This window comes from Falco biarmicus, chromosome 3 (assembly GCF_023638135.1).
Source record: "Falco biarmicus isolate bFalBia1 chromosome 3, bFalBia1.pri, whole genome shotgun sequence".
Taxonomy (NCBI): Eukaryota; Metazoa; Chordata; class Aves; order Falconiformes; family Falconidae; genus Falco; species Falco biarmicus.
The window spans coordinates 120,351,914-120,378,822 of record NC_079290.1 but is presented as its reverse complement, the minus strand read 5'-3'; the positions used below and the strand labels follow the sequence as shown (position 1 = coordinate 120,378,822).

General features: G+C 45.9%; 1 protein-coding gene across 11 annotated transcripts in view; it reads left to right on the top strand.

Annotated features, from left to right (window-relative positions):
- SCMH1 (Scm polycomb group protein homolog 1) overlaps positions 1-26,909 on the top strand; it is a 71,579-nt gene that overhangs the window by 5,837 nt on the left and 38,833 nt on the right. For 8 of the 11 annotated variants that reach the window (XR_008820738.1, XR_008820739.1, XM_056331591.1 and 5 more), the window contains exons 2-7: positions 10,472-10,533; positions 13,837-13,921; positions 16,613-16,681; positions 22,568-22,638; positions 23,384-23,618; positions 26,622-26,710. Coding sequence is in view for 9 of the 11 variants with exons in the window: in XM_056331591.1 (XP_056187566.1) it covers positions 13,897-13,921; positions 16,613-16,681; positions 22,568-22,638; positions 23,384-23,618; positions 26,622-26,710 (489 nt within the window). In the remaining 2 variants the exon portion in view is untranslated. Of the gene's footprint in view, positions 1-10,427; positions 10,534-13,836; positions 13,922-16,612; positions 16,682-22,567; positions 22,639-23,383; positions 23,619-26,621; positions 26,711-26,909 lie in introns of all 11 variants that reach the window. The other 3 variants (XM_056331583.1, XM_056331585.1, XM_056331584.1) reach the window with 3 other exon arrangements.

The window sequence follows — 26,909 nt, the reverse complement described above, 5'->3', positions numbered from 1 at the left end:
CTGCTGTATGTACACGGAGCGTTATTTAAATGAAGGCGCAGCGATCAGGCAGAAGAGCTGATGAAGTCTGATGTGGACTGAGGAGGAAGTCGCACCAATTCCACTTTCTAAAAATAAGTTGAGCGAACGTTCCTGCAGCCTGGAGGCTGCTGCTCTCTATACACTGAGTGTGTTTGCCTTTTTTTATTTTTTTTATTTTTTTGGGGGGGGGGGGGGGGGCGTGTCTTGTTCTGGCAAATTTTAAAAAAAGATGCTACAGTCCAGCAAATTACTGCAACGGTTGTGTGATCAGATATATGCTTATGAAGAAAGTCTTGGTTGTTTCAGTGTTTCTAGGAGTGACCTTGAAGGATTAACTCGAGGTAGTGTTTCCTAGAAGTCTGTCTAAGCTGTTCTTAAAGATTTCCAATGATGGTGATTCAGACTTTCCTCGGCAATCTACTCCAGTGCCTGACTATCCAGATGATTAAGGAGCTTTGCTTGATTTCAGGCCGGTATTGCTGTACTTCAACCCCACCGTTTTGACATTTCACCTTCTCTCTGGCAGGCTACCAAACAGAAGAAAAATTCTGTATATGTAAAGGCAATCATTTGTGTAGAGTTTGATCTTCCTTTCTACCTTTCCCTTCTGTGTTCAGAGAATGTCTGCTGGCTCTTGTGCACTGCCGTGCGTTTAATTACACATGTGTGGCAGCTGGGAAGCCCTGGTCCCGACTCCTTGTGTTGTATCGGCCATAACTAACAGTCCTTGATCTGTGCTGATGTCAGTGAAAATGTGGTGCTTGAGGTGACATGTGTTTTATTAAAATTGTATATCATGAATTCCCCAGTTGTCTCATACTTCTATAGAAAAATGCACGTCTCAAACATCTTACAGAGTTTTTTGCTAGTAATACAAAAATCAAGATGACATTAAAAGTTAAATTACTTCAAAACATCATATAGAGACGCTGCTGATAAAACTGTTGCTGAGCAGAGAGGAGCAGAATATTGTTCTCTGTCATGGGGGTTTGTCTCCTTTTCCAGTGGTTGAACATTTTATGAAATGTGCATCTGCAGCTAGTTTCCCATCCCTTAACTTGCTGCAGTGGGTCTTCCTAATAATTTAAAGGCATTATCATAACATTTCTTCATTTCAGTCTGATAAAATTGTTACGATGCATTTCAGAGAGAGATCTACAGTTGAAATGGCTGTGATTGATTTTTTTTTTTTTTTTTTTTCAGGAAGGGGAAAGAAAAGGGGTGAGGCACTGAAATTCTTTCATGGGATGAGAGTTACTGCCTTGCAAAGCCCAGATGGTCTGGGGTGGACTGCTGGCCACTTACCATATTGAAGCTTACTGCGTTGCATGAAGATTTCTGTAACACAGTTATCCTGCTTTCTTACCGTATTTTCTAGCCACTAGTATCTGCTAATTGCTATCTCAGGGGCTCATATATTTCCTGGATTGTGTTTTTGTGCTGGCAGTGTGTGACTCTTCAGCAGCCCTGCAAGGCAGGACTTTAACAGCATATGTGCATGATGCATTTGCAGTGCCCCTGCCCTCTTATCTGCCCAGCTCCTGGAAATTGTTGCCGCTGTAGTTTTTAGTCTCATTATGTATTAAACTTCAAAATTTTACTTCCGTTTTGCTTCTGCAGAAGTCCTTGGTGAAACTTTTCACTGTCGCGTGTACCTAGAGCACAATTGTGTTGTCAAGCAGTTGTTTGAACGCTTCTGTTGGCTGGATGCCTCTATAGTCTGATAAGAAACACCCTTCTGCATGTGCGTACGCTGGCTCTCCAGACCTGTAAGACAGGTGGAAGGTACCTAGCAGGTGGAAAGTGATACTCCCTGCTTTTTGCTGGTAGCAAGCCCCATGCGAGGCAGCCCTGAACTGGGAGCCTTGTAGCTGCATAATGCTGCGTTTGGGCTGGGCAGCGGTGTACTGATTGCGATTGTACAGTTCCAGCCCAAGAGTTTCTGGTGTCTGGCAAGCTTGCACCTGCCAGCAAAAAGATGGTGGAATCATCCTCAGCATCAGCTTGCATCCTGAGTTCTTAGTCAGACTCTTGAAGGAAATAACTCTTGAGGTAGGACAGAATCATTAAAAAATGTTTTCAGGTGGGGGTCTCCATTAGAGTATCAGCTGCAGATGGAAGGTTGAAAACTTAGCACATCACTACATTAGCAATCAGCCACCAAATGCTAGGGCTGTTAATTTCCATCCATGTTAGTAGTTCTTACTGGTTCAGTAACAGTGTCATGCACGGTTCCCATGTTGTTCTCTAGGAGGTGGAAGTAACACCATTCAGGTTTTGGTGCTCTTAGTATTTCTGTCTTTAGGTGCAGATTACTCAGTAAAATGCTTTTTTTTCTGTAGCAGAATATCGGCTGTACCTCATGTTATGTGCAGTTGATGTGACATCATCCAGGAGATATGGGTGACTAATTGGCAAGAGGTATCAGCTCTAACCAGCGAGGCTACCACCTCGCTGCTTGCCTGGAGCACCTTGCCTTGACTCTTAGCACAAGGGAAATAAACTGTGGTGGACAGCCAGACCTCCTGGCTTGTCACATGTCTCCAGGGGTGAAATCCATGTTGTCATTTCTGCAGTCCCAAAATGGAGGGGTTTGGGTGGCTTTACAATGCCACATGTCTCCCAGCGTGGCAGGAGACAGTGGCTCACTTGATGGTGAATTGCCTGTGCCCCAGACAGGGCAGGAGGAACTGATTCCACTTGGGCATTATCCAAGTCCCTGCGCTGTAAATCTGGGCAGTCCTGCTGTTGATCCAGCTTTACAGGGAGGGTGAGGGATGGCTTTGTTATCTTGGCTCATTTTCCATCACCATGAGCTTTGCTCATCTTGTGCATTGCTGGCACGATTTCTGCTTGTGTATGTGGCAGTATATATTCAGTGTTATCCACTCTGCCGGACCAGAGGACTCTGTCTGTTCTGGGTCTGTTCAGTTATTTCATATTGTTGTCAGCTGGAAAAATCTGTAAATGCCCTGTGATATTTTATGGCTTTATAAGCTGTACAAAATGTCCAGCAGGTAGTTTAATGTCTAGCAGATAGAGTCTGTAAGAGTGCATTTTTTTCATTAGCTCTTTGGCAGCCATTGAACATACTTTCATAGCTGCAGGATGGACTTTTGGTCGCTTGTGGTCATGTTGTGTTGTGTTTTTTTATACTGGCGTCTACCGTATGTACATGTTGTTGCCAAAATAAGAGATTTCATAGTGGCTTGTACAGACAACAGTGGAGGGCCCCACAACGTATCTTAGTTTTTCAAACTCTTGGCCCTTCAGGATAGTAAAGTAGCCTAACAACTTTTTCTTTACATCATTAAAAGCAATCTGCTCAGGGTTTCTTGCAGGATCTGGCTAGTGATTTTTCCTCTCTGGGAGTAATTCTCTTGAGATAATATTCCTGTGTACTGCTAGACTGTTTTTTCTTTTGTTATTAAAATTTACAGAAGTTTTTGATGGGTGCTTGTTAGAATTTTTTCTCCAGACTTTGCAGCCTGTAGAGGATATTTCACCTTTTTCAGTAGATTTACAGTTTTGACTCCTGGGATTTTAGCTCCTTAAGTCACAGACGAGACCAGAGTTATACACAGGATAAAAATAGAAAGCAGTAATTAATACCCATCCTTGGTGAGCCTGGCTCTTCTAGTCTGTCTTGACATGTTGCACTGTTGCAATTTCCTTTCTTTTTCCTAAGAAATGGATGAATTAATATCTCTCTACATGAGCCAGAAAATAAAACAAAGATGTTTGCTTCCTGCCCTGGCACGCTATTCCCCTTGGGGTACAGTGGGTTTCTGTGAGCTGTCTTCTCCCGTGCAGCCCTGGTGCCTTGGCAGGCTGCTGCTGGGCTGGAAGGGGCAGGCAACAGCAGTGGTGCAGCCTCTCCCTTCACCCTTCTGGACATCATTCTTTCCCTCTGTTGGGGACTGGATTATCTGTCTCCACACTCCAAGCAGCGGAGACTGACTCCTTTTCAGCTATAGCAGGGGCAAATCCAGGTTTGTGTGGCTCTGCTCTGTACTATGAGGGTTTGGGCATTTCTTTTGCAGATGGGGCAAATCAGTGGGAACTTTTGTGGTCTGTCCTTCATTTGCACAAGAAGAATCAGCTGCTGGGAGTGTTGGAAGGAAGAGCTTGACTCTGAATCTGGCTGTACTGCTTGACAGGAGAGATCCTGAGATTTGGCACTCTAAGGATATATAGATATAGATATATACTAAAGGGATCATCTTACCTGGTCTTCTTTGCCCTCCTGAACCTGTTTTCTCAGAGGCAGTTGTGTCTGGCAGGTGGGGAAGGTTGGCTGTATGGCTGGTGTGTCAGCGACAGAGTTTTGTATAGGGATCTATGTAAGAATTCACCCTTGAGTGTGTGACTTGAGTCGTTGCCCCCCACAGTGCTGCCTGCCAGTAAGGATGTGACTGGGTTGGTGGGGGACCCCAGGAAGTTAAGAAATAAGTAACTCTGGAGAAGGTCGTTACTTTGTGCTGGATGAGGGAAGAGAGCACCTTACACACTCTAAGTAACATGCTTAACGATTGCTTTGATGCCATGTGAGGCTTAAAGATGAAAGTTTTCATCCTGTATATCTTCCCAAGGGTTATTGCTAAGCATTCAATTTAATTGTTACAGAATTGTTACAGAAGAAAAGCACAAGACAGGAAAATGCAATGCTAGGTGTACATAACCATCATCATCCCCCACATCTCTAGTATTTTAGCTCATTAGAGAGTGGTGGTTTTGTTCCTTTTCTTCAGGGCTGGTTTGCTCTTGTCTGCTCCCTGAGCTCTCATCTCCCTTTCTGCTGTTTCAGTGGAAACACCTCACCCTGTGTGTCTGTCCCTGGGGAGCATCCTCCTCCCTTGTGCTGGAGTGCTTGCAAGATACAGGGGTAATATAAGGGATTGGGTCATCTCCTTCCCCTCTCTTTCCAAGGCTTTCCTCATTTACATTTCTGTTGTGTCCCTTAATTACCATCCCTTTGTTTTTTTTATTCCCCCTCAAGCTGCCTTTTCCTGCTTATGGTCTCCTGAGGATGTTACGCTGAAACTTTTATCGAACTTACATTACTAGAAATAGTTAATGCAAAACCTTTTTTCAGGAATTCTCACATCCAGCTTGCAGCATTGTTGCACGGTCTGTTGTGACATTTCCAATAGAGACACAACTGGAGGTCAGACCTTTCTTTCTGGATTAACTCCTGTTTCCCCTTGCTAGGGACGTGGGTATGTATTGTTTTCCTGGATTTAAGGTACATTCATTTCATCAATTAGTATTACAAACGATGCATATATTTATCCACCTGATACTGTCTTCCCATACCTCCCATCCCCTAAAGAGCTTAGGTTTTAGTAGTTTTTAGTAAGACGCAGTCCAGCAGAGAGTAAGTATAAGGTTGATTAAACAGGTTTTTGTACAATATATGTTCTGGCTGTTGAACAGAGACCTGTGAAGAGTGTACACATTGGGGCACATTTTTGAGGCCACGTACATCGTGTGTGTAACTGCTCTCTGGAAAAGCAGTCATGATTTACTGTGGGAGGGTGCTGTATTAGCTTGTCATATAGCTGGGAGAGAAGGTTGTGCCTCTGTTAGAGCCTGATGGTATGGAAACCATGCACTGTTTTGTTTCTTTTTTTTATGCACTCCTGTTTAAATTCTTATTTAAAGACTTCGAAGCGTCCTATTGTGTGCTTTTGTATGGGGTGACTTTGTAACTGTCATGGACAGAATCCCATTTCAAGGTCTTCTGTAAGCCATCTGCTTTCATTAATAGCTTTTGGATGTGGCTCAGTGCAGATTAAAATAGCCACATTGCTGCAAAACTTTACTGCCTGCATCAGTCTGGCCTGCCTGTTGAGCCTCGGCAGGCTGGGTGCACCCTCATGGGAGAGGGTGCTCTGCGTTGCACCCTGCTCTGTCTGTACCTTCCAGTTTGTGCCCGGGTGATGGGGAGGCGTGCTGGGGTGCACCACATCTCTGCACCCCTCTGTGCTCCTGGGATTGCTTTGAAAGGAAACCCAGGTATGTGCAGAGCTGGCATGTGGCCTGGCTGCTGGCTATCGGGGTGTCAGGGTATGGTCGGAAAATACCAGGGTCAGGACTGTAGTGTGCATGCGTGATAGATTTTCTCCTCTGCTTCAAAGTGACCTCTGTGGGCTGGGTGTTGGATACGCTGTCATCCCACTCCATATAGCTTCCACTGCTATAGCCCAAGCCATTCCCCTTCTAAAGGCAGAAAACTTTTAACATCTGACTGTGTGAGTCCTGCTGACACCTAATAGTTATAACACAGATGGTTCAGTGGCAGAAACATCAGGCTAGGGCACACAGATTCAATTCCTTGCTTTGGCATGTTCTTCCTATACAGCACTTGCTAAGTCCATCAGTCCCTCGGTTTGCTACATGTAAATGGTGCTTCACCTGCCCCAAAAGTCAGTCCTCTCTGTTGGTTTATGTTATGGTGCATCTGGGAGAGCTCCACTGGAGGTACAGTGGTGGTACAGGTCAGAAACGTCTGTGCTTAACACCCAGAAACAGAGACCTGCTGCTTTTCCCGGAGCTCCTTCAAAACATTTGTGGTGAGCCATGGTCTTGTTGGCCATGGTCTTGTTGGCCCCGTTCACACTGGGAGGTGGGGCATGCGCATTGCTCACCCAAAGGGAAACAACGGCAACACAAAGCCTGAAAGTCAGTACAGCAACAGGACCAGCGATGAAGGATCCCTTTATGCTGAAATAATTCCGGAGCATAATGAAGCTTCCCTAACCCCAACTGCAATGAGGCCATTTTTTAAAAAGAAGGGCTCTTTTTCAAAGCCCTTCCCTCTCTCTGTTTCTCTCGGCCTGAGTATCCTGTTCCGGGAGCGTGCCAAACATGTAGTTCTTATTGCAGCCTCTTGAATCTTCATGGAGAGCAGGGTTTGCTCACTGCGATACACAGCAAGATATTTCTATTTTGAGCCAAGGCCCATGCTGGGTTTTTCTTGAGAGAGAAGGAAACCTTTATTGGAATCCTGCGAGGTTTTATTTCATTTCCTCCACAGTCATGAAAGCTGGTAACTGCTGCAGCCTCCCTTGCGGTGGGGAGTGATTGCTTCCAGTGATCCCAGCTTTTCACCGTCATCCTGAGCCATCGGCTTTCCCTTAGGCTCGACTCAGCAGTGTCTGATGATCCAGCTGTCATTTCCTAGAAGGCTGACCCATCTCCTCTCCCTTCCAACCTGAAGGTGTTCAAAAGGAAGTCATAAAGTTGATATTTTCATTGTAGAGACATGGTCTATCCAAGTTTTGCACATGTTTTTGTCTCGCTTAAAATAAGTTCTCCCCTGAGACTTGGCTTAGAAGCTAAGGAAGTGCGTTGCTCGTGATCACGTCTTTGAGACACCTCCGTGTCTTAACATCTTTCACAAGAATGTGTTTCTGAGGAGCCAGTCATGATGTCTGGAGTTTATCAGTCCACTTCTTACATGGTAGAAAGAAAATTAGTTCCAGAGAGAGATATGTTGGAAATGACACAAAATCCTTCTGGTAGAAAAAGGAGTAATGGTTTGCAGCCATCAGATATTTCAGATCACACAAGGGGATCAGTACTCCAGATGGAAATACCAACCTTCATTGTTTCTTTGAAAAATTTCCTAGTATGAACGTAAGGACCCTGGAGTCCTAAGGAGGGGGGATGCTTGCAGAGGTGCTGCAGCTTCATCAGCCTTTGTTCAGAGCTGCCAAACATGCAGCTTTGCACAGACAAGGAGAAATAAAACTCCGGTCTTGTCCAGGAGGATGGTAACAGGGAGGTGGAAGGAAATAAACCTGTTGGTCAAGAAAAATTTGGACTCGCCTCTTCAAACTTAGTGGCTGCTCATTCTTGAGAGTTTCCTTCAGGTCTGGTGTAAGCATTTGTTGCTAATTTTGTTTCAGTACTCCTTGTGGTGCTGAGGAGGCTGGTGTGCAGGGTGGTGCTGGGAGCTGTCTGCTGGTCATTGGCTTCTACCCAGAAGAGGGGTCAGTTGGCTGGCTCACTGGAGTGTGCTCTGGGGGGGGAAACCCATGATTTTAGAACAGAAAAAGTTATCCTGTCCACAGGTCAGGCAGAAATCTTAAGGAGCTAAGTCCAGTGTCAAAACCAGAAGAGGTAAGAAGCGTTTGGAATCACGTGCTGGCAGTCTTCTAATTTCTCAAGGAGGCTGAAAGTACCTTTCTTTCTCTAGCATAGAAATGAAAATTGGCAAAATGAGCAAGCCGAGGTGGTCATATGCAACTGGTCATCACTTCTCTTCCTGGTTTTCTAAGTGGGTCGGGATGCAACTGGGAGTGTAACTCATGGTGCATGTACGGGCTTCCAGAACGGTGCTGAAACAGGACCCGGCACAGCCTGAGCTTCCAGCTGGGAAGCTGCAATGGCAGCGCTGTCATCACCCTTGACGGGCAGGAACTTAAAACACTGCCATCACATCTCCTAAGGAAATTTGTAAGGGATAGCTCTTCATTATTGGAAACATTGATAGTGTCTGATGGGAAGATACCCATGAAGACAAACTCAATTGAAGCAGAGGTCATGTAGAAGGGATTTTTACTAGCTGGACTGGTCTTGGTGCTCAAGACCCATGCTTTTGTGGAAGGAAAAAACCCAATGACTGCAGGCATTTTGCATTATGTGGAGCCGGGATTCTCTTGTTGCTGTCCCATGGGATTTCTAAGAAGCGTCATTCTCACAGTCCTCTGGCAATATGCAGAGTTTTCTTTTTTTTTTCTTTTTTCCGCGATCCTAATCTGTGGGGTATGTATCTAACCTAATAAAACCATTTTTCAGCTTCACTGTTGGTAGTTCTCTTCCTCTTCTTTCTGAAAACATCTTGCCTGCTGGCAACTGCATTGTCCAAAGAGGTTTGAAGCTTGGCATGCTGTAAACAAAACTTCAGTTACCCTTTCAATCAAACATGGTAGCGCTGTGAACTGACTTGGCCTCCATCCCAAGGTTCACCATAATCTTCCTCATATAATAGGAAGTCCAGACAACCCCAGGAAATAATTCAGATGCAAGTGGTGCCTTTAGTGGAGTAAAGAAGTGCCTAGAAGAGACATTAAGAACCTCAGCTTTAACTCTTTTCATAATTATGCACTCTGAAGGAGCGGAGGCTTTGTAGATAAAGAGATTACATGCATCTTATGAGGTCTGTATAGATGTGACAGTGCCTTCCACCCACATTTTCTCACTTTTTGTTTTACTGACATCGCAATTGCAACATTTAGTGGAAGAATATTGCAGAGCAGGCTACCCTATAACACTGAAAGTCCCTTCCAGTCTGGCGCAGGTAAATTGAATCATTCTCCCCTTAGGGATGATAAGGATGAGCTTTGGGAAGAGTCTGTTGGTAAAAGCAGTGGGGGGGAGAACTTAATTAGATTAAGACGCATTTTGGCTGTGTTTGCGCTGAGGATTGTGCAGTGTGGCTGCTGGAGAGGCAGTCTGAGCTGGGAATGATCTGGGATGGTCTTCCCAGTCCTGGCTGCCTCTGTGCTGCCTTTATTTTTTTGAACAAGAAAAAGGAAAATACATCTGAGGTGTAAATCTTGGTGTAAATCAATGGAAGAGATTACTGGGGTGCTAACTAACCCGTGTCTTGAGCTGTGTCCTGCCCCTGGCTGCAGGCTGGTAGGAAGGCAAGCGCTCGGCTTTTCCTTGCCAAAACACAGCAGCTAACACAGAAGTGTGGTGGGCAGGTTTTGACCGACCACCCCACCTTTTCAGTCAGCTTTTGCTTGAGGTGTGAGTACCAACGGCCTGTGTGTTTCATGTTTTGATGCAGTTACAAATGCTGGTTTTGCTTTTGAATGTCTTTGTCCTTTTTTACTGTTACTTGTTTACTTGTCTTTCAACTTCTTCGTGGAGGATGTTATCATGGCTGTTAGTTTCCAGTAAACAAATTTTCCTTCTCCTGGTATATACTTGGGGGTTTTCTTTTGTGTTATAGGTTTGCCCTGCTGTACTGTGGAAGGGATAATTTAGAGTCCCCAGTTCACTCCCTTCATGCTGTTCATTATGTTATATGCCTCTCCTGTGGTCTCTTTCCTTTTTATTACTAATCAGGTCTAGTCTTTTAAATCCTTCTTTGTGTGATAGTTTCATTTTACAAAAGCTGAACTATTTTATATCAACTCAGTTGATGTGATCTTACTCATATCAAAGGTGTTTAACAGCTGTGGTTCCATGTACTTATTGCAAGCTGAACTTAAATTGTGTCAAGTTCTGCGCTGCTTTGCTATGGCAAGTGGGAATGTTTGTTGCAGCTGTCTTTAAATTTAAATTTGGATGTTTTAAATGAATTAAATATGAACATGAATAATGCAGCTGGTAACCTAGCCTTTCTGCAATTAAGTGCAAACTTCTTCATTTTGTCTCTGTGCTTTCAGGTTTGATATGCTGCAGTATTTGTACTGACTTTACTGTCTTGTAGGAATGATGGGGAACTAGAGCCCATGACAGTTCAGTGGAGCCGCTGCCGCTTTTGATATCTCGGTGAGTGGAAGTTGTTTGAAACTGTGAGAAAGGTACTTTATTTGCTACAAAAGGCAGCAAATCAGTTGGCCTTCTTAGATTTTTAAGGTACCATCCTGCTGAAGTGAATTTATACGTTGATCTGTCCTTTCAGGATATAAATTCTAGAAACCAACACCATGTAAAGCTGTGGTCTATGCTTGCAAGATTATCTTGATATACACAAGCATGAGAAATACAGCTTTTGAAAAAGAGGGGAGTTTTAACTCTGCTATGCAGCTTTGTACAAATGTTAGGTTCTGGAGATATGGAGTATTGGAGCATGTGGTGGGCTATGTAAATCTTGAGTACTTGATTTGATGCAAAAGTAAGATTGTCTCCTTCCTGTCATTGACACAGCTGGCAAATTCTCATCAGGGGCATGTTTTTGTCTAGGGTCATTCAGGAAGATCTCTCTGTGTGGAAATAGTCCTTTTTTCCCCCTTGGATACCAAACTGTAGCTTCTGCTATTTATTACTTTAAGATTTTTCTTTTAATCTTCAGTCCCTGAACGGTGTAAAGACCACATACATTCGTACTGCGTTACTTCCTGTCCTGCAGTGCCTGTGACCTTACATGTTCTGCTGTTCACTTTCTTCTCCCTAGACGGAAGACTGTCCTCTTCACTGGGGTGTTTCAGGCTTGCTAAAGCCTGTAGCGTGATTCCACCTAGGATATGTCAAGTTGGAAGGAGCTTTTGGATGTTGTCTGGTCCAGCCCCGCACACAGAGCTTGGCTGGCTTTGAATTCAGGCTCAGCTCCAAGGTTAGATCAGGCTGCTTAGGATGGTGGCTGGTGACACTTGGAGTGTCTCCAAAGGTGGAGATTTTACAGCTTCTTGAGGCAACTGTAGAATTAAATTACAGCCAGCGGGAGTTACCAGTTCTCAAGCCCTGTGTTAGTAAAGCCCACCTTATACCAGCGTCAGGAGGGCTGGGGTACACGGGCTACGTCTCCATAGCTAAAAAGAGCGGGCAGGGACTGGTCCCTATCGCTGGGACGCTGTGAGGCTGGTGGCTCACACCTGCACTGTGCAGAGCTAGCTGCAGTCAGGGCAGGCAGGCTGCACATTGTGGAGTGTGGCTCTGGCTCTTCCCTGGGTGTTATGTGGCCCTGAAGCACACAAATTATTTTGCACCTTTTATTTTTCTTTTTTTTTCTTTTTTAAGTTGTGATTTTGCAGGATGAAACCACATGTTGCTGTCCTGTGGTGTGAGAATGTATGGGGAGCTGGGTGGTGCAGAGCTGCAGTGGAGGACTGTGAAGGGTGCCAGGAGCCACACTGCAGCCATCTCATTTGGATGAGATGAGTTTTGTTTTGGAGCATGCAGTGCCCAGGCAGGCACCCATGTGGCTCTCGACAGGGTGGGAGTCCCCATACAGCCAAAGTCTTCTCCTTTGGGGAAGAGCCACTTATTTTTTTATTATTTTTCTTTTAACAGGAGCAACATTTACAATGTCCTGTTCTCTTCCACAGCATGAGATCTTGCTGGAAGCCCACTACAGTGTTGGCTGAGGGACACCAGCAGTCATCTGTGTGCTTTACAAGTAGTTAGAGTTACTCCTATTGTCATCTGTGTGAGGACAGAGGGTGCAGGAGTTTCACCCCTCCTCCCAAGCCACAGCCTTCCACAAGTTGTATCTGAGCATCTCATACATGGCCACAAATTTTTCCTCCAAATAATTCTGCAGGGAAGGGTTATGCATCCCTGCCGGGTAGAGCTCTGAAGGGCTCAGGCTGAAGCAGCTTTTCAAAAGCCGTCTGAGTGGCATGGGAGCACAGGTCCTGTGCCAAATGCGTGAGATTTATTATTAGTGTTTAGGTACTTCAGAAAGTCCCACGTCTGGAGGAGACAAGCAGACAGCAGAGGTGCAGAGCTAGAGATGGTGAATGCTTGTCTGATGCCTTTATATAATACCTTTCACCCTGGGTTTTATGGCTGGGGGACTTCTCCTACCATGACTGCTAGCTTTTAATAAAAATGACTGAAGAAAATTATGAAAAGAAGCATTAAAAGTTGTAAATAAGCTTTCACATGTAGATTACCTTCCACTATTGAAAGGAAAAGAAACTTTACTCCTTTCACAAGTATGCACAAACAAACATGCTATTTATGAGAGAGGCAATAAGAGACTACTGTGTACCTTTTGATTTGGATTAAAAAAAACTAGGGAGATTTTTCCTTTAGTATTTAATATTCCTTTAGTATTTTCCTTCTCAGAGTATTGCTCAATGCTGCAAGCACTGCACGTAAAAGGCTGTAGTTTGTAGTGCTTGTACAGAAAATTAAAGTCTTTATTTCTCTTAAGTTTGGAAAAAGCCTGGTTTTCAAAGTCAAAACTTCTTGCCAAGTTGGATCTGTAAATAACCCTTTAAGCAGAAACTCAGTGTTGCGTCCTGAGACAGCTTCCTCTTACGTCCTCCAGCCTGACTGCCCCACTGTGAACAAAATGGAGTTATATTGACACAATTAATCTTTCATTAGTTAGTGTAGTGTCTAAACATGCTTTTACTAGCTTTCCTAAGGGCTTGTTTGTGGCTCAGCCATTCATTTAGATATTTTCTGTCAGGACTTGGCAAGGCTTGGTGCATGCAGTAGGTGCTGCCCTGCGAGTTCGGCTGTGCAGGAGCACTGGTCTCCGTGTACGTGTCCACATATCTCCCAAGAGCTTGGATTTTCAGTAACGTTTGCATATTACAAGAATGGAAATGTTTTCTCTTGTTGGGGACAGTCCAGCCATTTTTCCTCCAACTCAGAAAAAAAACCCCCGCAGCACAGCTTGGACACTCGTTGCCGTACTAAAAGCAAAAATATTTCCTGGGTCATTGTCCAATTTCTCATCCTTATTACCCAGAACTGCTGTGAGCGATTTGAATTGCAAGTGGCGAGCTGGGGATTGTGATGCTGTTTTGCCAGAGTTAATGTTTCCATGTATTTTCTTTCATAAATTTCAGCTCTGCCTCCCTTTGTTAGTAAGAGCAGCCCCCTCTTCCATGCACATGCTCGGGACCCGCTGTAGAGTTAGCATGAAGAGTGGCGTATGCTCCTCTTGCTTATTTATGCCACTCCTGCTGCCGTAAATTTGAAGTTGTCCACATATTGGAGAAAGACTTGTAGTTTCAGGGGGGTTGAAATGAATTGTTTGTGTTCAGTAGGAGATGTTCTGTGCAACCCATGGTGAAAGAGCATCTATTTTCTCCCCGCTGTGTGATTAGTTAATGTTGCAGATGACTGCGTGCTCCAGAATGGGGAATTTTCTCATGTTTATTTCTTTTGTCCTAGACATCTTCAGTTATCTAAAAGCAAGCCAGTCCCAGGATAAGGACAGCAGCAGGTGATATAATGCGGAAACCAGGCCCTCAAAAAGGTGAGCAGTGATGCTTTTGGCACAGCCAAAGGCCCAGTAGCAAGCTGGTGCGGACTGAGGGCTGAGTGCTTCGGGATGCTGGCGATGGGGTGCAAGCATGGGGGATAGGGGGTTGCAAGCTCGAAACAGAGCCGCTTGTTTCTCCAGCAGCATGCAGAGAACACTTCATCAATCGACCCCTGAGACAGGCAGAGGAAGAGCCCCTTGCTGGGTGCACCCCTGCGGCTTGTGGGGCACAGTGTCAGGCAGCAAGGGTGCTGTGCGGAGCCCGCAGCATGCACCATCTGCTAGTGATCCCAGCATGAGGCAAACTGCTTCTCCCCTGGCACAAGCCTCCCCCTTCTAATGAGGCGTGAAACCAAGACCAGCCTACCTTGTGGAGATGAAATCTGTTACGGACGCTTACCTCTCACCGCCTGATTCTCTTGTCCTGTTACACGCAGCACCAGCCGTGATGCTCAGGGTGACTGCATGCATGGTACCTGTGTCGTGCTTGCCCCAACAAAAAGGGTGAAGTCAAGCAGGCTGCCTGCAGCTGAGCTGCTTCAACTTCTTGTGCTTAACAAAAATATTGATTTCCTTTAGTGTTGTGCCATGCATGTGCGTTCAACTGGAGTGATCTCATCACATGCGCTTCAGAGGATGGGGGAAGGGAGAAGTGTAGAGGATGGAGCATCCTCCGCAGTTCTTTGTTCACATCTGCTACACGCTCACAGGGTTTATTGCAGGAGATTTCTATGCTCAGTTTCTCTCCTCCCTTTATTTTTTCTAAACGTCTCCTTTGCTTCTCTGGTGGTTCATCTTACAGAAGCATTATCCTCTTCCTAACACTGCTTGTCCTTTAATGAAGTGAAAATAAATGAAGGAAAGCAGGGAATGGGGAGAGCCTGCTGCGAGGCAGCTGGAGGGCTTGGTAATAAAAGAGGCAGGTTGATTAGTCAGCAGTGTGGCCGCGGACTGGGCTGGCTGAATTTAGCCTCGCACACAGCTTGTCCTCTCTGCCTCGTGGAGCAGGGCACCTGCAGCCACTGTGGCTGTGTGACCTGTGCTGTGAATGCCGTGCCATAGGTTGCAGAAGCAACACCTGCATTGTGCACATGTGGGTTTCTGTCCTACTTACCTGCTTTTTTAATAATGCATTGAACTTTTTCTTTATTTGCCTGCAGAAATTCTTGTGTTTCTTTCCCTCTGTGGTGCTTTTGCAGCCTGCTTAATGAGGATTTTTGCATGTTAAAGGTTAAGAATAAAATGTAAATTCACCTGCAGAGTATGGTGAGAGGCTACTTTGAGTGCACAGAGGCTATTAAGACAGCTATTCTGCAACACTGAGAGGAGCGTTACTCATCCTGGGGGGCTTTTTTGCTTCTCACTTAAATACTTTGTGTGCTTTATTTTTGCTTTGTTAAGGAGATGGCAGAATACTGTCCTTCATAGGAGTACATTTACAGGAAGGGTGTCCTGCCATCCTTTCCATTCATTTGTGTCTCTCCAAGGAGGGTCTTTGTCTGCTCCATGTCTAGTGATGCTGTGACCATGCTCCATATGCCCCTCGTGTTCATTTAATGGATAAAACCATTGCTGTCCTGTCCATCAAAAAGAACACGTCAAGAAGAGAAGATTGCAAAAATAATGGTCCAAAAGCAGTTTCGGACATCTTAAGACTTACCAAGCCACTTTAGCAGCAGATTGTGGCCTGCCTCCTTCAGCTGCTTATCAGATTTCAAAACTTTTCCTGTTTTCTTTTTTCTTCCTTTCACATGGAATTGCTTTTTGTGGGGTCAAGGCATGTTTCATAGAGCACTACCGAACTGTTGTTTGCAGTAGCCCTAAAAATGCTTTGTAAAATCAATGAACTGGACTGCAGCAGCGGTCCCAGGGTGCGTGAGGCAGCAGCACGTGGAGGACCTTACTAAGGGCACGCTGGTCTGGCATCCCTCCATGGCTGGAGGCCACTAGAGGCAGGGATGGGCATTCGCTGCTTCTTGCTCGTATCACTTTCCAGAGCTGTTTTGGGAGCTTTTATTATTGCTTTTGCAACTCTGAGGCCCAAATCTGCCGTGAGCAAAGACAACTCAGATGAGATGCTCATCAGAGCTGGTGCTACTTCACTGTGCTCTCCTATGAGCTGTGCAGGACGCATGTTGGTAACCTGGTGTTGTGCATGGAAAGGGCAGTTGTGCAGACTTTTGGAGAAGTCCTGTCCCTATTGCCGGAGAGGGTCGAGGCTGATTGTGTGGGTAAAGCTGGCTGCAGTAACCTGGAGTTAATAAAAAAGGAGTGAATCAGGCTCCACTTCTCTGCATACAAGATCCACAGGAGCTGTTTTTAATGGCTTTCGTGTTTGTTCCTCTCAAGCCTTGCCACCTCTTCACGTAGTCAAAATGCTGAAGCTCTAGTAGTTTGCTGCTTTTTACATTATTGCTTGCCATTGTGGGACAGCACTAGTTGGTGATGACTAGGCAGAGACTCAGATGCAAATGCAGATACCTCATGTCAGGTCTCCTGAGCTGTGTGGAGGAAGGGAGCACACCCCATAGATTTAGACAAATCGTCTGTGTTACCTGGGGTCACGATGGGGATGTTATTCCTCTAACAGAGTGCCTGTAAAGCAGGTGACATGAGCAGATAATGTTGGAAGAGTGCATTAGCTGGCTTGTTTCACTGACACAAATGTTTTATTTCTTGTCTCAGCCATAGACTGGAAAGATGGTAAAAAGCACAAGTACAGCCGCCCATCAGAGTCTCCCTCCCAGTACCAAGGTAAGAGCTCCCTTCTTCCTCCCTTTGTTGGTTTTTTACCCTAAAAAGCTTAAGTTGCTTGGATGTGGGAAACTGCAGCATGCCAAATTAGTTTACAGACAGAAACTGCTTTTGGACAGTCCTCATGTTTTTAATTCAGACCACAGTCAAAAATGGCTGAGAAGACGCCAGGGTAAGCACACAGCTGAGCTGGCTCATTTTTAAATCAGACAGGATTGAGCAGATCTGTTTCTTACTGCCCAGCCATGAGTGCTGCAGAGTAACTGCCCACATTCTCACATGCGTCCTGGGCATAAGGAGCCTCTTACTCCTCCACAAGCTCGTTTTCCACGTTCCCAGCAGCAGCTGGCCCACTCCTTGTGGCCATAGGAGAGACATGGTGTGACCTGTGCTCCCTCCTCCCCAGCGGCAGGAATTTGGCCCTTAGCCCTGCAGAGGTGATGCTGGCTGGCTCAGCGGAGCACAGCGCAAGGGCTGGCTGTAGTGGCACAGGAGCTGGTCACTTCTTGCGCCCTTTGGGGATCGGGTGTCCCGTGCATGCTTAGGGCCGGCCGTGGCCCTGTGCACAGCGCCAGCAGGTTGAGTTCATAAAACTGGCAGCTCCGGCTGTCTCTCGAGGGGATATGCAGGAGACTTCCAACTTTAGGAAGTTTATGTAAGGCTTGTATAATTTAGTAAAGTATTTTAGGGTCTGTATTTCACTTACGGAGTATAAGAAGGTGATGTCCTTGTGTCCTTACATTCTGCATGTCCTTATATTAAGAGGATGATGTCCATACTTCCTACCAAGTATGGAGCAACAAGAAACTAAACGATTGCCTGAGTTAAGCTGTTTCTAAGAGGAAACGTGTTTGCCTTGATGAAAGGCTCTCCTAGGTTTCTTAGAGCCCTGGGAGGGCTGAAGTGGCTGCAGTGCTTCAGAGGCTCAGTTATCCTGGGCCCCGAGGTGAGACTCAGGGTGGTGACTCTCAGGTACATTGGCCTGTGGGCCACCATCAGCCATTGTCATTCTCTCTTGGGGCATCTTGTCTGTCCTTACACTGAAGTACTATGGATCACAGTTTGGGAAGGACCTTCTCCAAGAGGACGAGGTTTGTTAGCACCTCCAGTAAAGTCCTGGGTCCTCCTATCACCCCATGCTGAGCTCCATGTGACATGACGGGGCACCAGCACAGCTCACGTGGCCTGTTTACAGCTAGCTGTCGGGGTGTTGGGGGCTCCATTGCAGTTCCCCATCTGCATGAGCTGCACCATTTGCAGATGTCGGAGGGCTGGTTGTTTTCATTGGCAACATGGACCTGAAATGGAGCTTTCTGTGAAATGCAGTGAAATCAATTAAGATTTCTGTGAAATTCAATGAAATTGATCAAGAATTCTGTGAAATTGAGAGTTGTGCTGTCCCATCAGTGGAAACTCTGAGCAGCTCATCACTGCCCAAAGCTTGTGTACATAGCGAGGGGGCTGAAACTGCAGCAGCTTTCTGGCACGGAGTGCCCTGTAATCCAGGCTGAAAGGATTTCTGCTCAAAGGTAATACTGAGCTGGGACACCTCTGAGAAGGAGCAAAGCAGACAGCATCCTGGTGTTTGAAACCTGTTAGTTTTGGCTTGCACGTTCTCACGTTTCTTCTGAGCAAGACAGTGAGTAAGTGGGATGATGTTATCGGTTGTAGCTGTTACCAATGGAGAATGTGCAGCCAGATTGACAGCTGAGCAAAGCGCCTGGAAATTATAATGGGTAGGACATGCAGGAGCTCTGCCATCGTGGTGGGAGAGCTGACCCCTTGGGAGGCTGCGCCCAGACATCGGGGAAGGCCACCATCGCATTTGGATCTGTAAGCAGAGACGATACTCTGCTGATTTTCATACAGGGTTTGCTCAGACTGTGCTGCTTTCATGTGCTGCCTTGATGCTCGTTAGCAGACACACATATGGGCTGCAGACTTTAATGGGATGCCTTGATCTGGGTAGGGCACGTTCTCCTTCACAGATGTGACCTGAAATGCACATGTATTGTTTCAGTTGGATTGATGACCCCTCGGGAGCTGAAATGCTAATGGAGCCCAAACCAGACTTCAGTTAAAGATATAAACAGAAACTCCATCTTCATTTAAATTCTGGGCAAAAGATCAACATTAAATGCAACATGATGAGAATCCAAACACAAGGGTGCAGACTTGCATTGTTCACAACTGCTGTAGTTTGACCCCTTGGGGGTGTGGAGTGTTTTGTTTTTAGTAAATATTTTTGAAGGTTAAGACATCAGAGCCCAAATCTGACTCTCTGCCTGCAAGTAATACCTCCCTTTGGCACAAGCGCACAGTAAGGAGCTTTCCAAAGGCAAGCAGAAGTGATAGACAGTCACCCTTAAGTAGGCATTTTCACAGCCAAGTTACAGGGAGTCACATAGGTTTACAATCCTTGGCTTTTGTTGGGCTCACAGATGTAATTACATAAAACGTGGTGTTTCTCATTAAGTGTCCTTCTCTCATTCCTTCCTGTAAAGATGATCTGATGTATGTTACACAGAGGAGCACAGTCCATTCAAATGATGATCTTTAGAGCCTGTGGGAGCATGGCGTGCTCTGCAAGGCAAGGGAGGGAACACAAAAGAGAAGGCAGAGACCAGGTAAAATAGAGGGCGATTTCAGGGCTGGTGGGAGAGTTTGCATATTGCACTGGATGTCAGCAGCAGCAGTGGAGCAAGCGCTGCCCTTTGCTTTTTGGGGCGAGAGAGGATTTCAGTCCCTACGGTCAGTTCTGTCCTTGGACACCCCTGTGCCATCACCAATGAAAGGGACACTTTAGGACTCTCTGAAGTACTGTTTGTTCGTGAAGCAAAGTGATTCACTGGCAGCTGGAAAAAAGCCCAGGGATTTTTGACCAACACTCAGAAAACATTCTCCTATGTTGCTTGCCCAGGCCAGATAAGAAACAAGCATCTTGTAGACTAAAATGTCCAGCACCTCTGCAGTAAGGCATCCAGTTTGTTAATATGAATGAGAACACAGAGTATGGAACACAAGATAGTCAGTCTGGGCTAACGAGAAAGACAAGCAAGATACTCTCAGTGTTTCCCTCTGGCCTTATAACCTCCGTGCACAGCGAGCCTGTAAACGGCATCAGCCGGTACCCCGGCAGCTTTGGCGTCCTGGCCGACAGCATGCCTGGTGTGGAGGCTCCAGTGCAGATCCATCCGTTTGGAGCCAAGTGTTGGAAGTGGATCAGTATGGCGAGCAGGATCTGGGTATGGTCCAGACAAGCTAAGGTTGAGAGGGCCAAGCGTGATTTATCCATCTTCAACCATGCGCACTCTTTCTTTGGTACAGAGCTCAGGGCTTGTTCTTTGCTCCCCAATTAAAAATGCCTTAAGTGGGTCCTACTTTTTTCTTTTTTACTGGCGGCTCTCCTTTTATTGTAAAAAAAAACCCCAACTTTTGTTACGCCATTTTCTTCTGATTCTTCCTGCAGTTTTTAGGTTAAAGCTGATTGTTATTTGGTTGTTTAAGTGTACTTTGAAATTCCTGCTTGAAAAAACATTGTATCACAAGCTAAATAATGTTACTGAATTAATGAGAAACCATTTCCTACATTCTGTTCAGGGCTTTCTTTTGCTCTAAGGCAATGGTGGCAGCCTCCAATTCCAGTATGCAGTTTCTGTCCTGGTTTGAGAGTAATTCTGAAAAAAAGGTGCAGTCTTTAATTGCACTTGTCATGCCATTTTTATGTGAAGAAATGGCTGATAGTGAGCAGAGAAGGAAGGAAGGCTTAACTGTGCTGGTTTGGCTCTGTCTTTTCTTAGACTTCAGAGAAGTCTTTCTGCTGCTTTTGCTTTTCTTTGCAAAATAAGTCACCGGAACTGTGAGTTGTAAGTAGCTGCAGTTTTAGTATTGTGTGTGTCTTCGTATGGAGGTTGGGTCCCAACAGCGTCTAGAATTAAATCTCAAATAAGTTCCATGTCCAGACACTATTTTTAGTGGCATGCAGCTGTCTCAGAAATTTACTGCTCCTGCTGGGATTGTGCAGCATTGATCCCAACTGTAGTGTGAGCTGCTGCGGGGAGCAGAATGGCCTCGATTGGTGCGGAGTGAGTGAAAAGTGGAAGGATTAAAACCATGACTACTTTTAATAGCAAGGGATTGAAACCAGCTGAGGGGAGGGTATGTTTCTTTTTTGAAATAAAATTACCAAGCGCAGCTGATCCTTTTCAAGATGCTTGCTCAGGCCCTGGGGCTGAGGCTTGTGCCCCTCACCCCAGTGCTGTTGCCGTGGGCATCCTCTGTGCTGCATGGACAAGGGCCTCTGAAGGGCCACCCCAGGCTGAGATGGACCCGGATCAGCAGCCAGAGCTCAGGGGTGGGACACAGAAGGCGCCTGAGTTTGCTTTGCCTGGATATTTATTACACATTATTCATACAAAGAGTTTCATTTGCATAACTGAGTGTAAAATCATATCTTCAGTTGAAGGAAAAGAATTCTGGTTTTGTGAGAGTATCATTGGAGTAAGTCACTGAATTTCTTCATTCACCCCAGTGTGAGACCTTGGCTGAAAAGAAAATACATGCCAACGGATGGAAATGCATACTCTGAGGATTGCAGAGATGCTGTCAGAGTATGTAAGCAGAAATATATTCAGGCAGTGTAGCAACAAAACTGTATCTTTTTCTGTTCATTTCCACGGTATTTAACAGTGTGCTAGTCATCTGCATAGGAGGTGGCAAGAAAGCAGCGTTTCTTTTCTTTATTTGAAGCTAGTAAGATTATCAAGCCCTTAAGGCTTCTCTATGCACATGAGGCAGAACTGAAGTAATGTGTGCTGACCTTAATGCCTGAATTTTTAGAGGTGTGGTGTGCACTGCAGTAGCTCAAATGGCTCTTAATGTAGCTTTTGTTTTGAAAATAGACTGATTAAAAACTTGACGTGAATAGGAGAAGCGGTAGCTGACTCTTTAATTGTGCTGCCACCAATGCTCTTGAAATGACTTGAAAACAGCGGTCTCCCGGGAGCCATTCAGATGAATACAAGCTAATGTCATGCTGGAAGGATCCTTTCCCAGCTGCTCAGTTTAAATGGCAAAAGTCATGATTTGCTCGGATCACAGAAGCTTTTAATTCCTCATTTAATAACAGGTTTCCCTGGATGGCATATTGCTTTTACCCTTCCTACTGTACACGGGAAAGGTGCAGGGAAGGATAAAATGCACTTCCCCCAGCAGCAGCACTCAGTGGTGGAACAGGCTTTGGTGCTGGATGTGAGCTACTGTGTCCAGTAAATCCCTGTTTGGAGGATCCATGCTTCCATCCTGCCCAAGCTATGGACTCCGTGTCCGCTTCAGGGAAGTAATTGCTGACCTGTCCTCTGATTGCTGGGGATGGGCTGATACCTCCTGAGTTGCTGGCTCGTGGGGCAGGCTGTGTGCATGCTGGACCAGGGGAACTGTAACATCGGCACGGTGCAGTTTTCCTGGTGATTTGGGCTGCTTGTAGCCCACAGTGACAGTTTAGCTCGCAATCCCCAGACTGAAAAATGTATTTCTGACAAATGAATTTTAAGGGACAGTTGTCTAGAAGAGCCCACAGATTCCCATCTGTACTGGGTATTTCATATTAAGTTGTAGTTGTTATCCGCACTTTTCGCAGACCCTTCTCGGCAGTGTGGAGGCGGTAAGATGCCGTAGGCAGCGCTGTGCTTTGTTCTGCCTGTCAGCTGCAGTTGTAAATCTTCTGTGGTCACAAACATCAGAGGATCTTGATGAAAACATGTTGCCTGTGAGCACCTCCTCTGTGAGAATTGGAGAACTGCCGGTGTTAGAGGAGTCCAGCCATCAATTTTTCTGAGATTTTTGCTTGTCAGTTCCTATTTGAATCCTTTTGTTTTCTCTTCTCAGGTCACTTCACCTGGGAGAAATACCTGAAAGAGACATGTGCCATCCCCGCTCCTGCCCATTGCTTCAAGCAGGTAAGAGGGTGAAGACAAGAAAGGTCAAGGGTGATGATGGTTCATGGGTGACCCAGGAGTTCTGTGCCTGAGATAGGCCCCTTTTTGACAAGGAAGACGCTTAAGGATATTGGAGGCTTAATAGGAATCCAAATGTGCTGAAGCAAAGATAAAAAAGAAGATTTTACTCTCAGATGTGCATGAAGAGGAACATGAGAAGGTTTTTACTCTGCCAAGCACAGGCCTTTGGAGAAAATGTTTTGAGTGGGCTGTGATCCAGCTACTGGTAGATCCTGCCCAGCCAGGAGATTTTCTGCGGAATTGACCCGATCTTTGTGCATGGTATAGCAGCCCCCTGAGCATCAGGTACTTGAGCACAGAAGTAGTTGTGTTGAGTACAGGGGATTCAGGAGGGAATCGGCATGGAACACCTGGGTCCGGCTGGAGGGTCAGCAGCGTGGAGGAGTATCTGTTTGGGTCTTGGGTCAGCTCGGTGATTCTCTTGAGAAGAGGGCTGAGAGAAAAGGCTGGGTCTAGTTGTCTAGATGATGCAGTACCAAAAGATGGTGGTCTGGGTTACAGGCCTGCCAGGGCTTGCCACTCTCTTTCCTGCTCTGTGGTGTCTGCTCCCATATTGTCCTTGGAGGATGCTGTCAGTCTTCTGTAGAATCAGTTTTGATGCTCTTAGGGCTTAAGCTTTATGACTGAGGTGGTGCATATATTGGAAATCCTGGCTCTGACCAAGTCCCTGTTTTTCTCTTTGCAGTCATACACTCCACCTGCAAATGAATTCAAGATCAGTATGAAACTAGAAGCCCAGGACCCCAGGAACACCACCTCCACTTGCATTGCCACAGTGGTGGGTCTGACAGGCGCACGCCTCCGCCTGCGCCTCGATGGCAGCGACAACAAGAATGACTTCTGGCGGCTGGTGGACTCTGCTGAAATCCAGCCCATAGGAAACTGTGAGAAGAATGGAGGGATGCTGCAGCCTCCACTGGGTGAGCTGAAGTTCAGCTGTCCAGCAAGTACCTACATTACCTGTGGGGAAAAATCCTAGAGGTTTTTTACGTTTCTGTGCTTGGGACAGGGACCCATGGGCTGCCCCTGCCTACCACTGTGATGTAGACCAGCCCCGTTAGCTTGAGCTGTTAAACAGGTGTATGTTACACCAGTTCTGTATTTCCACATGGACATCGTGGCATGGGTAGGGGGATGTATTAGAGTGTAGGTGGAAGAGCTCTTCACACCTGGGTGAGCTGCTAGCATTCTTTGCAGCTCAATGTCAGGATTAGCACATGCTGACCATGCTCCTGTGCCTTTTGAAATTCTCCCTGTGTACCTCAGAGGGAAAACACATTTTCCACACATTTGGTGAAAGAATGCCAGAGCTGCTTCATTTCCCAGAGGATACACAAGCAATCAAGGGGCACCCCGAAGCCCTGGTGACCCAGGGGTGTGGGTGGTAGCGATGGAGGCAGGGCAACTGTGATGGCCTTTCCTGGGTGGTGCCTGCGTAAGGACAGAACAAATCCAGGTTGGTTTTTTCTGGGAGGCAGTGCATAGTCACACAGGCAGTGCTGGCACATAGCTCTAGCAATGGCTTGATCTCTGGCCATTGCCCATCGCCTTAGGCCTCTGATCCTGCTTGCAGGCACTGTCATCTCAAAGGTGTGCTTCACGTGAGACGGCTGCTGTTTGTCAGTGCTTTCCCCTGCGCTCCCACTTCGAGCCGAGCGCAGTACTGGTGTCTGTGGAGGTGCTTTCCTGGGGATGTGTAAAACTTGATGTAGAGAATAACCAAGAAAGCAATTAAGGCTGAGGCATCTGCTAATCCTGACACTGTGATTTCAAAAGCATTTAGATTTTCATTCATGCTGTCTGAGTATATTTGTGTCCAGGTGTCTTCGGGGCAATAGCAGGTTAGCTGGAGACCATCTGATGGGGTAACATAATGTCTGAAAAGGTTCCCAGTGATTTAAGTCCTGTCTCATGTGAAGGGACGCTTGCAATATTTCATCTGTTTATTTATTTAATTTTGCTTGACTACAGCTTTGTAGATAACCTGGACAGTCAGACACTTCTTCCAGTCTTTTCTTCAGTTAAACACACATCTTTTTCTTTTTTTTTTTTTTCTTTTTTTTTTTTTTTGACACTAGCCAAATGATAAGCTGATTCACTGGTTCTTTCCTGATTAAGCAGCAAGATTAACCTGCTTTTTCATTCTGCTGCCCATTATTTTTGAAGTGTCTTCATAAATCTCTCTCTCAGCATCCCCAAATAACGTCAAGCCGTTTTATAGTGATACAAGAAACCTTCAATAGGGTACCTCGAGTTAGAAATATTTTTATTCCTGTTTTTTCGTGGAGCATCATTTGTTAGCTTTTCTGGAAGTGAAGTCTAAATTGCAGCGGAACACTTGGGACTGACCTTTCTGAAGAAGGAAGAAACATCAGCAGATGCATGTTTTTTGCACATCATACCACATGAAGCTGTGTGTATGGAAGTCTAATTATACCCTTTCCCTTCATAATTGTTGCAGACAAAACCTGCTGCAGCTATTAACATGAAAGTTGCCATTTTTTATGTTACTTTCATGCATGCTGCTGTCCGTTTGCAGACATCTCTTTGAAACCTTGGTCCCAGGGCGCAGCTCCCAGCTCTGGTGTGGCCCTCCCAGGCAGTGGGGGTACCTGTCCCAGCTGGCACTGGTGGGCTCCTCCTGTGCCTTGTTTGGGGTTTGCCAGCAGATGGCAATAGGTGTAACCGAGTTGCACAGCAAAATTAATTTCTGACTGTGCCAGAGGAGAGGGTTCATGCTCTGAAAGAAATCTGTGTGCCCAGCTCCGATCTGTGTCTCCTGCTTAACCTTGGGCCAGGCAGGAGTGGTTCTCTTGCACCCAGCGTAAAGGCAGGTAACAAATAGCTACTTCTGCAGTTGTCCTTTCTGCCTGCAGTGTGCAAGGGCCCAGAAAACCCAACAAGGATTTTCTGTGTTCCTTGTGGTATTTTCCATGTGTACACATCTGCTTCTGCTCCCCTTCTTTTCGTAAGTAATTCATGTAAAAGGTTATCTTTTCCTGTCTGGGAGCTTAGCTTTCCCACCCCCTGAGGTCTGTGGCTAGCTTGTTTGGTTTCCAAGCTGCTCTGAGCTGCAGGGCTGGCAGGGTGGGCTGTACTGAGCTGGTTGTGTCCTGGCATTTCAACCCCGGCAAAACTTTGCCATGTTAATCATCATGGGATGCTCTCCATCTAGGTCCAGTCCCAAGGTTACCATCAAAACACCGCAAATAGAGAAAATGCAATGCCATGTTCAGCTGAGCAGCAGGAACTGCCAGGAAAGGAAGGTGCACGTTTAGCAGAGATTGTGTTTTGTGGTATCTGGAGGCTTCTGTCAGTTGTGCAGTCATGCTCTGTGCCATAAACTCGAGAATGTGAATCTGCTTTTTTCTTCCCATAAACCCCTTCCTGTTATTTCTCTACTTTTATTCACAGAAGGCGTTGAGCCAAAAACTTCCATCCTTTCCTGTAATGATTAAATCTGTTTCCCAGCCAAGTCACAGCCTCTTTATTTCTTCAGGTTGGCTTGCCTGAAGCTCACTCTAAATGGCGGAGGAGGCCACCCAGAAGCTGAGATTCCCTATTGAGAAAGAAATTTCATAGTCTTGAGTGTGCACTTGCTGATTCATGTCTCCCCTGTAGCAGAACCACTGAAGCTGCCAGCAGTAGCACTACACAAAGTGCATGGTCAATGTACAGACTTTTGTTATGATAGGTGAATACTGCAGTCAAACATCCATTTCCAGATGTTTCTTTTCAACAACATAAAGTTTTGTGTTCAGAGTATCTGGAAAAGGTCAAACCTGACTCTGCAGCATGAGGAGGAGGGTGGTGTGGGATCACAGTGTGTGCCCATTGCAAAATTCCCCAAGGAGCAGGAATGTGCTCCTGGATCCAGTGGCCCCGCAGTCTTAAAGTCTCCATCTCTGCTTCCTTCTCTGCAGGCTTTCGGCTGAATGCCTCCTCTTGGCCCATGTTCCTTCTGAAGACTCTGAACGGAGCAGAGATGGCTCCTGTCCGGATTTTTCACAAGGTATTTTACTGTTTGTGAAGACATCCTTCTGGCATGTTCCCTTTACTGCAGAGCACCAAAATCACAGCTGGCACTTCATGTGAGGTCCGGTCCCACAGGAGATGAACGTTGCCCAGCTTTGCCACAGTGCCGCTTCTCTGGAACAGACCCTTTGTGGCAGTGTCGTAGCAGTGTCAGGACACGGACAGAGCTGTACTAA